Source organism: Labrus bergylta, chromosome 15 (genome assembly GCF_963930695.1).
Source record: "Labrus bergylta chromosome 15, fLabBer1.1, whole genome shotgun sequence".
Taxonomy (NCBI): domain Eukaryota; kingdom Metazoa; phylum Chordata; class Actinopteri; order Labriformes; family Labridae; genus Labrus; species Labrus bergylta.
Genome location: NC_089209.1, coordinates 5,933,974 through 5,947,359, shown reverse-complemented (window position 1 = coordinate 5,947,359; position 13,386 = coordinate 5,933,974). Strand labels below are relative to the sequence as shown.

General features: G+C 40.1%; 2 protein-coding genes across 3 annotated transcripts in view; one reads left to right on the top strand and one right to left on the bottom strand.

Moving 5' to 3' along the window:
- Nucleotides 1-13,386, top strand: part of c15h1orf131 (chromosome 15 C1orf131 homolog) — a 282,944-nt gene that overhangs the window by 264,860 nt on the left and 4,698 nt on the right. The gene's annotated exons all lie outside the window — the stretch shown is intronic.
- gnpat (glyceronephosphate O-acyltransferase) lies at nt 1,903-13,373 on the bottom strand. 2 transcript variants are annotated; one of them, XM_020637059.3, is made up of 17 exons: nt 13,217-13,373; nt 11,464-11,655; nt 9,712-9,888; nt 9,446-9,575; nt 9,023-9,150; nt 8,784-8,859; nt 8,139-8,290; nt 7,894-8,024; nt 7,403-7,665; nt 7,096-7,194; nt 6,651-6,830; nt 6,362-6,441; nt 6,137-6,277; nt 5,870-5,969; nt 5,681-5,774; nt 5,235-5,296; nt 1,903-5,121 (listed from the first exon to the last, which is right to left on the bottom strand). In XM_020637059.3, exons 1-17 carry the CDS (start codon nt 13,229-13,231, stop codon nt 5,078-5,080), a joined length of 2,064 nt encoding a protein of 687 aa, XP_020492715.2. In that variant the 5' UTR covers nt 13,232-13,373; the 3' UTR covers nt 1,903-5,077. The 2 variants fall into 2 exon arrangements, with proteins under 2 accessions (XP_020492715.2, XP_020492716.2); XM_020637060.3 differs by having other exon boundaries at nt 6,651-6,827.

Below are 13,386 nucleotides of genomic sequence, written 5' to 3'. Positions count from 1 at the left end.
CTTCAAACTGTAGCAGTCTGCTGCTTTTGTTTCCCAGCGGCTGTCGCAGGTCAGAAGGTAGTTTATTTATTACATGCGAGAGTGTGAGGTAGGTGTGTGTGTGTGTGTGTGTGTGTGTGTGTGTGTGTGTGTGGGTGTCATAATGTTGCAGATAAAGTGCTGATACGGCTGTGGCTGACTCTAACAACACCAGGGAGACGGATGGAGAGAAAGAGAAAAGAGGAGTAAGGATGGATGGATGGATGGATGGATGGAGTGTGTATAGGAACAATTTGTTGTGGCAACTTTAGATGAACCCATAATTTGTCAGAGTGAGCGTGAGAGAAAGGGCAGTATGGATGGAAAGTGGAGGATTTGCTGGCAGCGCTCTCTTAGTCAGCAGCAGAGCCACAAAACATGATGAAAAATGCTGCTGTGATAGTGTGTGTGTGTGTGTGTGTGTGTGTGTGTGTGTGTGTGTGTGTGTGTGTACAACCTGCCATGAACACAGCGCTCACAGAGAGGCAAGGGTGACATCTAGAGGTTGGTTATGTGCAGGGATCTTTCTCTGCATCAGCTCTAATCTACTATATGTGAATGTTGCCACAATACGAGATCTTCCAAAAGTTCTGATTTGATCATCTGTAATCTGAATTAATTCTGTATTTTTCATACAGAATATTTGACCTTTTAATGTCTTTCTATTCTAAACTTGGTTTTGCTTTAACACCTGTGTTTGTGTAAATGTTTGTTCAGCTTTTAACTTGAGATGTTTTGGCAGAAAATCTTCCCTGAAACGTTGATGCCAATTGGAAAAACTTGACTGAACATTTTAATACACCTTCATGTTGGTTAACAAGAGTTCCTGCTGAATTTTGAGGGACTTGAATTTTTTTTTTTTTTACTTTTATCTTTCTAGTTTTCTCAGATGTTCCTTGATTGTCTTTGAAATACTTTTCTCCTCTGAAGGTTTTTAATGAACCTGGACATGAAAGCTTGGGGAGGAAAGATCGCTCCTTGGCTGACCTGCTGACATATTTGATTTTAGGGGTCATTACCGCCAGAAAGGTCAACATTTTTAAAGATGGACAGAGACTAACACTGACCCCAAGGACCCGTAACTGCATCCAGTTAAGGTGCTGAGTAGACTATTGTTAAGTTGATGCATTTATATATGAAATAAGAAAATGGTCATAGAGACAGGACGGATGTTCAGTGCTTTTCTTCTCCTGAGCGCACAGCCAGCCTTTTTCTGCCCTGGAAAAATGGCTAGATGAACACAGGATCTCAAGATGTGACAGTGAGGCCACCAAGTGATGTCAGCTAACTCTGCGTGGATTGACCGATTTAGCATCTTCAAGCCCGTTGTTTTGGGTTGAAAGCCTTACTGACGTGTACTTACATTAATCAGGGGGCTGGCAGGAATCATTTTGGGTAAAGTCAGATTGAAAATTATAGGCTGTTTTTGGGATAACACATGCAGCTTATCCTGCAAGAAGAATTGTGGATTTTGTGGCTCTTTCACAGGAATCACGACATTTCAACCTGCAAATGACCAAAATCAGCACCAACTACTTCTATCTGCCCTGCTGGGTTATTTTAATCTTCATGCTGGAGCTCGGAGACACTAAGTAAACAGTCGGGACTTCTGGCAGATATCAATCAAGCGAGTCTGTTTATGAGCTTCTTTTTAAAAACTCAATGACCAGTGAGAGGAAGCAGCACATGGAACTCAGACTTTCTCTTTTATTTTGTGTAAACACATCAGCGTGATTAAATATGATCATCTCATCTTCTAATGAGCTCACATCAAAGAGCGTCTCTGCTGTCAGTCACAAGAGGACGACGGAGTGAATCATAACCAGACCGAGAGAGTTACCCAACTTCAGTTTATCTCACAGAAAAAACAATCAGGCCCGACACTTATATGAACAGACACTTTATTATAACATGCTTTAGTATTTCATCAACCTGAACATTATTATGAAAAGGCCTCAACCGACACACACACACACGTGTATCAATGCACACACACACACACATTTAAAGACGCAAAGGAGTTCCATATTTAGACACATTACGGTATATAAAAGACATTATTAATGCTGGGAAAAATTACAATTGAAGCCCTCACACAGTAGAGATGCACTTTGGAGGAGCGGTGTCGACATGCAGATTGTGTCTCAGATAGCTTTGGTTTGTCGAGTTAACAGAAAGTGAAGCCTGAGAATAAAGGTTATAAAGTATTCAAGTGAAATGTCTGACACATCTCAATCTGCTTTTTGTTTGGCTGATTTCATTACTTAGTTTTCTTCATTAGCAGCTCAGCTAACCTTTAACGGATACTGACTCAAACATTAGTCTTCATTTCACAACTTTCCCTCCATCTTTAGTCATTAGTATCTGGGTCAGCACAGAAAAGGGATAAAGTCCCGCAGTGTGACCCTTATTGGGGAATAGGGATGATTATTTTTTATTTATAAGAATACCCTCATCCATACGCATTAACAATGTGAGACTTTATTCATACTTTTCTATTATGTGGTGAAAAGACGAGATAACAAAATGGTTTGTTTTTTTTAAAGAACTTGTATGTGGATTTTATATTGCATGAAAACAAGAACAAATTCTCCTCTAAACAAATATGTATTCAAGTTTTTCTTGTGTTTAATTTTTATTCTCGACACTGATGTGCTCGTTGTCTGGTAATCTTATTTTTCTTCAAAAAGCTTTATGAGACAATCGATGTTTGTTTGTGAATCAGTGATTTGATTTTAAAGACGTCCCTTGACTCAATCGCAGGGAGCTCAAATGTTACAGATTTTGAGGTTTAAAAAATGTCAGACTTTAAAGGAGTGTTAATGTGTCAATTTCAAGTTTGTCTATGATGACGACATGGTAACACGTCTTTCCTGAGTATCAAACATCAATCATTTCTGCTGACGATCTAAACTCTGTCTGTGTCAGCGAGAGGGTCAAAGATTTCATGAATTAAAATAATTTTTACTTATTTCAGAATGAGTTTTTTTTAATCCATGTTCTTCACCGACAGCTTTGAAAAAAAGACTACTTCTGTCTCAGGCTCATATGTTAATAGTCAGTATCAAGAAATGCACTCTATGGTCTAAGTATCATCACCAACACTCAGGTGTTAATCTGGCACCTGAATCAAACGTTTACTTGTTCCTGTATTACAGAGAACGCATGGCTGTTAAAGTTTAACTCAACCAATGAGGTTTGTTTCTGCAGTTCTGCCTGCTGTCAACACCGGACTGTGATTTCAAGGCTGACATGACAACACACTGCTAGTCCACATAAATAAATATCTGTTTAACTCTAATCGACCTGTAAAAGATCTGATGATAAAAGTCTGTCCTTGTGAACAACTAGGACTGAGTCAGTAATCCTGAGTGATCACCAGTCTGTCCTTTTAAAGCTGACCTCTGTTCCTATGCATCACATCGTTTATTGTTTTTGTTTCACAGAACATGATGACACTTTTATGATGTTTAGCAGTTTCCTCTTTTCCTTGTAACATAATTTATCCAATGAGTGAAAATCTAAAAATATCAGTAACTTTGAAGCAATTTCAAAAACAGGAGAAAAAAAACAGTACATTTTTTCAATTTAAATAAACATTTTAAACTGTTTTCTTTGGTGGAGCTTCTGTTTAAATATCTGCAGTTTAAAGGTCACATATTCTCCTCCTCTTCAACCAGTTTAAAGAAGTCTCAGAGCTCCTCAAAACATGTGTGTGAAGTTTCTTGTTCTAAATCCACTCTGATCCTGTATTTGATCATGTCTATAAACCCCTCTATTTCAGCCCTGCTCAGAACAGGCTGTTTCTGTGTCTGTACCTTTAAATATGTAAATGAGCTGTGTCTGACCACGCCCCCTCTCTGGAAGGGCTTGGGTGTCTCGGGCTTTCTCGCTCCATGTCCTATTGTTTACGGTGAGAAGGCAGACTCAGAGGGCAGAACAAACACCTAGCTGTGGGAGTGTCACCCACCTAGGGGAGGGGTTACTGCCCTTTGTGATGTCATGAAGGGAAAATCTCCAAACGGCCTGTTTGAGCACACATTTTCTGAAAAGAGGAGCAGGTAAAAGATGGACAGGATGGACTTTTCTCATCATTGGGGGGTTTGTAGACAGATTAGGGACAGGTATTTAAAAAACATGTTGAATTGTATTTGGCATAATATGTGACCTTTAAATGGAGTTTGGCAACTTTTTTTGACACTTGTTTTAAACCCTGTAGCTTCATCTCCACTGTGTAAACTGGAGTGTTTGTTTTTTCTTTAAAGCTTGAACCAGGGTGGTTTAAAGCCGACTTTGACACCTGGTGGAAGATTTTCTTCAAGTAGTTTAGAGTCTGTGGCAACTTCAGCTCAGATATATAAACTATTTCTTTCATGGAGTGCAAAAGAAAAACTTTTTTGACTATAAGCATAAATACAAAAAACCCAACAGATCCTTTTGTCCACCAGTTTCAGCAACATTTGTTTCATAAAAATCAAAGACAAATAGTGAAAAACAGAGAAAACAGAGTTAGGTCCACACCACATTGCATGAATAAATAGATTAAAGTGCTCAGACAAAAGAGAGGCGAGACTAACAGATAGTCGAGAGGCAGAATAAAGCTTGGATGAAGAATTAAAAAAAAGCAGATGAGAAGACAAAGCACGCCGAGTGTTAGAGGATCCATATCAAACACAATGAAGAGTGGACGCTCTCCTCAAAGGAGTTGGCAGGTTCACAAGCTCTCACAACAAGCTGCTCGTAGCAAAAGGTCAGATATTCACAATGAGCCAAAGAAAAGCTTTGAGACACAGCTTCAAAAAGCTCCACTCTCTCACTCATCCCCCGGTTTCATCAACATGTATAAAAGCTTTTTTGTTTTTTTTTAGTAGAAGAGTCATTGAAAGAAAAAGGAGAAAGAGGAGAGGAGAAAGAGAAGTTGAAGAACGAGTAAATAAAGCCGTCTCCAGATGGAAACTCAAAAAGTTTCACCTCTCATAGAAAAGCATTTCGTTGGCAAAACGTAGATGCAGGTGAAAAGATTCAAACCCTCTCAGTCCCTTATAAAGAGGTCGGTGAATTAGAGGCGAGCGGCGACTGCTTTCTGAGTGGGGAGTTTTCCTCCTAAACAAAAAGAGAAAATTGAGATTTGTTTAAAGAGCCAGGAGAGAAAATAAAAACACTGTTTATTCCAGCAGGGTGGTTTTTTTTTTTAGTGCAGCTGACATGTTACTCACCTAAAGTGTCTTCCAATGAGTTCACCATCACCTTGTTCACCTTTAAAGTCCCCTGCTCCACTCTGAAGTCAAAACATGGCAGCACAACGTTATTTTACAGCACAAAGGCAAAACAAGGAAAACATAGTTTGAGGGCAAACTCTTTGTTTTCACATCTGCACTCCTGAAAATATCTAGATAATTCAGGAGGACTGCTCCAGAGATTCTCCTGACCTGGCTGTTCACATATGCTCCTCACAGCTGGAGACTAAAAACAAAAAATTACTGGAAGGCTGGAAGGAGAAACTCCAGATGAGTTTGCGTTCACACATACAGCTTACCTTTACAAGTTCAGGAGACTTTTTAGAGTTTTAGATGAATGTGAAAACACTATTTGTTTAATGCTAGTTGGAGTGTAGTTGTTAGTGTGTCAAACAGGCACACACATGTGATCAAAACAAACGTACCCTTTGACTTTCTGAACAGCACCAAGTCTCAGCAAAGCGGCCAGAGCGTTCTTCTGGAGGTCAGAGGACAACACCTCTGTGTATCTTAGTCGACCTGGAGAACACACAGGTACACAACACACAGTTAGTACAAACACTTTTAAAGTTCAAACAGAGGCGTGAGTGATTTGACAAATGAGAGAAAAAAACCTGCAAGGAGAAGTGTGATGATGAACTTCCGGACCGCAGGAACAAACTGTTTTTCAGTCAGATTGTCGGAGGCTTCCTCACACAGGAACCTGCACACCACCTGAGATCACACACATACACAAGCACGCACAAAATTGGCAGAAAAAAATGCCAAGTTTAAATTTGCAAATATGTTCTTCTTTTATCTGTAACTGAACCCTAATGTGCACGTTCAACTCAGGACACTCGGTACATTTAAGTCTGTCTTGTGTCCTGTGTGTATCTCACCTGGTATCCCTGTAAGAAAGGATCTAACATGTTGGTGAGGAAGGCCACAGTTCTCTGTCCGCTCGCTGTAACCACAACCTCCTGCTGGGTGACCTGCAGAGCGCCCGTCTTCATCAGCAGGTAACACGCCTCCTCAAAGTCCTACCAGACAGGAGAGGAATATCAGACCCAAACCAGACGGAGTGAAGTAATGCAATGATTACATTCTCCAGTGGTGCTCCTCACCTGCACTGTATCTCCAGGACAGAGGATGAACTCGTTGGAGAACATGTTCCTCAGGAAGCTGAAACTATTGAAGACCTCCTCTGCAAACAAATAGACAAAATTAACATTATTTTATTTATTTCTTAAAGATTATTTTCAAGAAAGTCAAGCGAACAGTCAAGAAAGCGATGTAAACCATGTAACACCCAAATTACTTCACCTGTGATGTTCTCCTTTCTTATTTAAGCCCTCTCTGCATGTTAAATCATTACGATAAAATATGATAGAAGTGCTTCAGTGTCAGTCTTACCTTTGCAGTTGGAGGAGGCGGTGTGGATGGCAGAGGCCAGCAGGGCCGGTCTGAGGAAGACGTGCAGCGCCTGGTTCCTGTAGGAGACACAGGACAGAATGACGACTGCCTGGCTCAAGAGCGCCTCCTCTGGAGTGACGGAGATTTGAGGCTCTTTGATGCCTCCTGCTTCTGCTTCTGCTGCAAGACAAAGTTTAAAGAATAATAAGGTTTTATCCCTTTTCACAGGAAATGAGCATCGTATGTTAGATACTCTACAAGGTAAGAACAGTGAGGAGTCTTTATGTAGTCTGCAGCTCAACGCTGTAGGATTGCCATGAAATAAAAATGACTAAAGCTGGGGATCCTCTCGTACAATCCACTTCAACATTTTTACACCAGTACAGAGTTTTCTAGGCCTTACAGAAATGCACTTACACTGCAAGCGACATAAAAAACTACTAACCTTGTTCCACAGCCAGCTGGACTCTTCCCTCACAGATCCTCACTAGACCTTGATGCAGGGACAGACTGCTGGAAACGACCTCTGATGGAGGAGTGTGATCTGAAGGAGACAAGGAAACAAATCACAATAGAAAAAGATGCAGGAGGAAAGGAAGACTTAACATGGATAGATATGTTTCTACAAGATTATACAAATACACCTCTTTAATAGTTGAGCTTGAGGAATTGTTGACAATTCAATCTTATTTTAAATGCAAGGAATCAGTTAAGTCCACTAGTATCATTGGAACATTCTGCTCATATAGTACCTGGCCAGTGCAGGAATGCTCCGTACTCCCGGGAGAGATCTCTGAGCCACAGAGCTTGTGCAGTCAGATCCTCCAGCGTGATCCTCCCTCTCTGCGCCCCGGCTACTCTCTGGTGGTCCTGGTGGTGGTGGTTCTGCAGCAGCAAAGAGGCCAGGAGGACCCACGGCTTGAGGACCATGTTCTCCTCCTGAGCCCGCACCAGCCTGTAGGCCGAGTCATTCACAAAGCTTTGGATCTCCTCGCTGGACCTCCTGGGGATGTGTCTGCAAACAAAAGAGGTTATAGTTAGTGTAGTAACTGTTTTTGAATTTTCAGCTGCATCTCAAACATCCAAACTCAGACTTAAACTACATTAAGTCAAGGTAGCAAATGATCACAGACATGGTGCACACTGACCAAAGAGCAACTAGCAACAGGATGCTGATATCAGATCCCAAAGTGAGATGCCTTTGTGTCCTTTAAACACACAGCTCAGTGTTGATTAATCGTACCTTGGTTCCAGGTTGAACTGGCAGCGGTTAACTTTCCCCTGTGCTAAACTTCTGATGGACACAGGCTGACCAAAGTACACGTGGATGCTGCCGTAGTCTTCACTCAGGACCTTCCTGGCTTTAAACAGACCCTGCAAAAGGAGAGATAAAGACGTAGATGGAGTGATGGGGCTGAATATTCACTAAAAGACATATTTAACTGATGTGTTGCAAAGTGAAAAAGAAAATGTGTTTGAAAGACTCACTGAGGTGGACTCCTTCGGTTTGGGAACACCGAGCAGCTCTCGGGCATAAAGCGACTCCTCCAGGATCCTCTCATAGCTGATGCTTACAGGGACCAGGTTCACATCAAACACCTCTCCTTTAAGGAACGGATCCATGACTATATTCAGCAGACCTGAAGAGGACGGAAACATGTGTGACAAAAAAAAAAAAACATTGCACCCGGGGCAAATAAGAGAATTTGCAGAATGATGTAGATGTGTGTGAAAAAATGTACTTGGATATTTAGACTTTGGACTCTAAATTGCTTGTAAGTGTGAATGTGAGTATGCATGGTTGTTTGTCTTTTTATGTCCAGTCCAGGGTGTACCCCGCTTATCGTCCAATGACAGCTGAGATCCAGCCCCCCAAGATTAGTGGTACAGATTATGGATGGGTTGATGGATTTTAACTTTGCTTGTTTGAAAAGATGCTGTGATTAAGTGAATTTACAAAACGTTCATTATGAAGCATGTATCTAAAAACAGAATTATTTGTCAGACAGACTAGAGAGGATTAAGACACAGGATCTGATCTCACTACAGATATTTGGCAGCTTGTTAAAAAAGAATTTTGCTTTTCTGTGTTGAGCTAGAAGAGATTTTATTTGACTTTTAATTGTAACTCACCTAATTTTGGAGTCAGAGATTTGGACGTTCTGCTTCTGGTTCCCTCTAAGAAAAACTCAACCGGTGCAAATCCAGTCTGAAGAGAAATAAACAAAATAAAATAAAACAACTTCTTCTACATCTACCAGATATAGAAATAATGATATGACTGAAACTGTTTGCAAAGTGTTCATTCTTTCTTCTTTTGTTCCAAGAGGAGCATTAAAAATGTGACCGGATGATAAAAGCAGCCTCCTCACCTTCAGCATGGTCCTGACGTACTCTGAGAAGACGGCCCAGTACACTTTGTCTCCGCCAAACGACCTCCGAATGAAGAAAGCTCCCGACATCCGCAGCATCTCCCCGACAAATTTCATCCCCATGAAGTCTGAAAGGACAGACAAACTGAAGCTGTATGTGCAGACACAGATCGTTGGGGGAAGCATTATACAGAATGATCTACTCAAATATTCAGCCCCTAATTCAATTTAACACTTCATTAAAAATGTCTAAAAAAAACCTTTAAAGCTGGAAAATAAATCCCATTGGCAAAAAAAAATTATAATGTGTACCTCTCTGACAAATTAAAGATAAAAACTGAGTTATTAAACGGATGTATTCATGCGTCCTTGTGCCCCACGTTGTTGTAACTCGATGGTTACTCTGTTCTTTTTAGTGCTTACCCATGCCTGCAGCGATGACGGGCAGAGCCAGGTCGTAGGTGTACAGGAGGTATGACATCAGCAGGAAGTCCATGTAACTACGGTGGCTGGGTAACAGAACGACCGGGTGTTCGTGAATGGCCTGCTGGAGCTACGAAACAAACAAACAAACAAACAAACAAACAAACAAACAAACAAACAAACAAACAAAGATTTATTTTCTAGTTTAACAGTCATTCTTGGATATTTTTTCTAAATGTGGGTCTAGCAGGTGTGAGTCCTCTCACCCTCTGGATGCCCTCTTCGTTGACGCGGATGCTCCTGAACAAGGTTTTGAACACCTTGCTGAGGACGAAGGCGAAAAAGCGAACGGTGCTGAGCTGCAGACACTGAGCCATCTCGTCCAAGATGGCCGACGCCTCGTCCTTCAGGTCATCAGCGGCTCTGCCCGTCTCTTTGGACACCTGGACAATTAAAATGTTACCAAGTCAGGTCAAAACTGTGTAATATGATGGAAACGTATTGACAACGGACAAAACTTTCTGTAGCGATTGTCGTATTTTGAAAAACACTCACAGTTAAATACTTGATTTTAAAAAGTCTGAACCGACTTCAATTTGATTTTAATCTTTAAACTTACAGCATGAAAAAGTTTTCATGTGAGCTGATTAATGTCTCAAAACTTGTCTTTAAGTGTTAAGTACGATACGATACACAAGTGAGTATCAGTGGTGAAGATATCATCATCTTCAAAATAATTATCATTATTTGCAGATGATACTCATTTATTTGTCTCTAATAAAAATTGTCAGAACTCATGAATAAAGTGAATAATGGCCTTCTTGCATATTCAAAATGGTTTAAAACAAATGAGTTGGCATTAAATGTGAAAAAAATCTAACTTCATGATATTTGCTGGAAAATTTAAATATAACTGAAATTGTATATAAATGATGAAGAAATGACTAAAGTAACATCAACAAGATTCTTATGGATCTTAATTGATGAGAAACTTACATGGAAAGATCACATCAGCTGTGTCTGTAGTAAGGTTACAAAATCTCTGGGGATTATTAGTGTGTGAATGTGTGTTTTTTTGACACTCTTCTTGTATCTCAACATTATATTACAGCCTAATATATCCGTATCTTACTTATTGTAATATTGTATGGGCCAGCACTTTCCAAACATGTCTTCATAACATTATATTACTCCAGAAACATTTTGTCAGAATGGCAACTTTTTCCAAGTCCTGTGATGCAACCTCCCCTCTTCTTCTGAAGTGTAACATATTGACAATCTTTGATATTAATACTCTTCAAATAAGTAGCTTTATTTTTAAAGTTAAATACATGAGTGCAAACTTGCCAGAAAGCTTTAAAGCATTTTTCATTTTTAATTCTCAAGTGAACTATTACTCAACCAGACAAACCAATAACCTCTACCTACCAATGTGTCGTACATCTCGAGGACTCAATAAGATACCGTGGAGTCAAATTATGGAACACGCATATTTATTTACTTGAAGATTTTTTTGTCTTTTTCTAGATACAAGTTGAGACTCAGAAATGGGTTGATGTCAGAAAGATTTGTGGCGAATAGTGAATTGTCCTGATTTTGTTATATTGTCTACATACTGTAATGTCCTGTTTTGCTCTATTTTTATGTTTTCAATGTTTGTATGTCATTTTATTTGTGATAGTAAATATTCTTACTTTGTTATTTTTTTTTTTACTGTATTTTATTTTAACTTTGTTTAATCTCTTAAGGTGAGGTTTTGAGATAAGCCCTCATGGGTTTCTACCTGCACATGTGTTTTATTATTTATTTGTTTTAATTTTCTGTTTGACTCTTCAAAAAATGTGCAAATAAACTAAAACTAAACAGAAAAACGGTTATAACCACGTCTTGTCTCAGCTAACCTGCCAACGTTTGACTGAAAATGCAAGAACACATTCATCCGGTATAACCAGAATGACGACCTGAGGATCTGTCAGCCCCCCCTCCCCCATTTGACCTGCCTGATGACTTAGTGTTACCTGATTGATGACAAAGTGCAGCTGATCGGACTGCAGCACCATCCCCTTCAGCATGCTGGAATCACAGGGCGTCACTTCTTTGTAAAGAACAGGCGTGTAACATCGGAGCGCGTATCTCAGGTCACTGGAGTTCCTCCTCTCCTCCAGAATGTCCTCAAAGTCATCTCTTTTCTTCAGCATGGGATCTCTATGCTGTGGGACACAAAACATCATTCTCTGTAACAATGAGACATAAAGTATGACAATCATCTCGACTCTTTGATTTTCTTATTATTCATATGTATTTAACTGTCCACTGCAGACGACTCGTACTGTCAAATTCCATCCAGTCATTTTTATTTTACTTCTTAGTAAGTTCAACAAGGATCTAAGAGGTTGAAAATTCATTGGATCTGCAGAGTCCCTCTGCACCTTTAAGAAAAAGCTAAAGACCCAGCTCTTTCATGAATACCTACTAACTTAATGATGATGGTCTCCATATTATTGATGATGATGGTAATGACGATGGTTTTTGTTTGATAACGACGACTTATAAGATGGTTTCTATACTGATTAGAGCTCTCAAGAACTGCCCTCAATGTTGTGCTTTGCCTCTGGTCACTTCCTGTCAGCACCTGTGTGTCCAATCAGACTCAAAGCTGATCGTTTGCTCTTACTCACATTGTTCCCTTTTTTCTAGATCCTTGCTTGTGTTGTTCTTACTCTCTGATGTACGTCGCTTTGGATAAAAGCGTCTGCTAAGTGAATTGTAGACATAAATATTAATGTTTGAAGCCTGAGTGACGTCAGCCGTCTGTTCCTGCAGGGGGCGCTCTGGAGGATCATCAGCAGCCGCCGCCATGTTGGAAATCCTGTCTCAACCTAACTTTCAGTCAACCTAACGACAGGCTGAGAGCTGAGGCGGGTTTTAAACCTCTTGACGAACGTTACATCACGCTCACCTGTCAATCATGTCAGCTACACACCTAACTATGGATAACACATATCATTCATCAAATCAAAACAGAGCCGATTAATAATAATTCACACTCGTACAGTGTGTTCCCATGATGACACTAAAGATTATAAACTAAACTAATCAGACATATTCAGTTTTTTTTTGTACTTTAAACATTTCATTTAAAGAGACACACACACCAAAACGGAGCGTTCTGAGAGAGCTGGTTGATACAGGGTCACAAACCTCCTCTGGTGCTTGATTCATGTTATATTTTGACCAGAGCACAAGACAGATGTTTCATTTAGACCACAGGGGGGCTGTTTGAAAAAGGTGGAGGAGGGGACTGTTTGAAAAGGTGGAGAAGGAGGATAAAATGTCCTCTTTTTACTGAATCAGAGAGCATGAGACGAACAACAGACACAAAACCAGGATGCTTCACACTTTAACATTGTGACAAACAAACTCTGCAGTAGATTAACACAAAAACAAGATGTCTTTCTGGCAGGTTACTAACATCCTGCAAGTGCTGATTGCTCAACAATCACTGAATCACTGAGCTGTCGCTTTAAATATTAAAATATACAAATTAAAAAAAGGTGAATTTTAAGTAGAAGCAGATTGTCTGGTCATTACTGATTTTATTAGTTATTGTTACTACATTAGGTTGGTATAAACTTGTTTAAATGAAATGTCACAGAGTTGATGGAGCTGCAGCAAACAGCAGAAGTTAGCTTTAGCTTAGCACTGACAGAAGAGGAACAAACAAACCGTATAAACAGCTTTAGATGTCACGCTTTGTCACGATGTACTCACACAAACACGCTGCATCCACTTCACTGATGAGTCCTTTAGTCCCTCTTCTGATTCATAAAATCACTTGCAGCTCTAAGCAGCGTCTGGATAAACTTCACATGGGCGTGTAACCTGCTGGCGTCTCTGCGGTACTTCCGGGTTGTACGGCAGCCGGAAAGGACCAAGCCTTT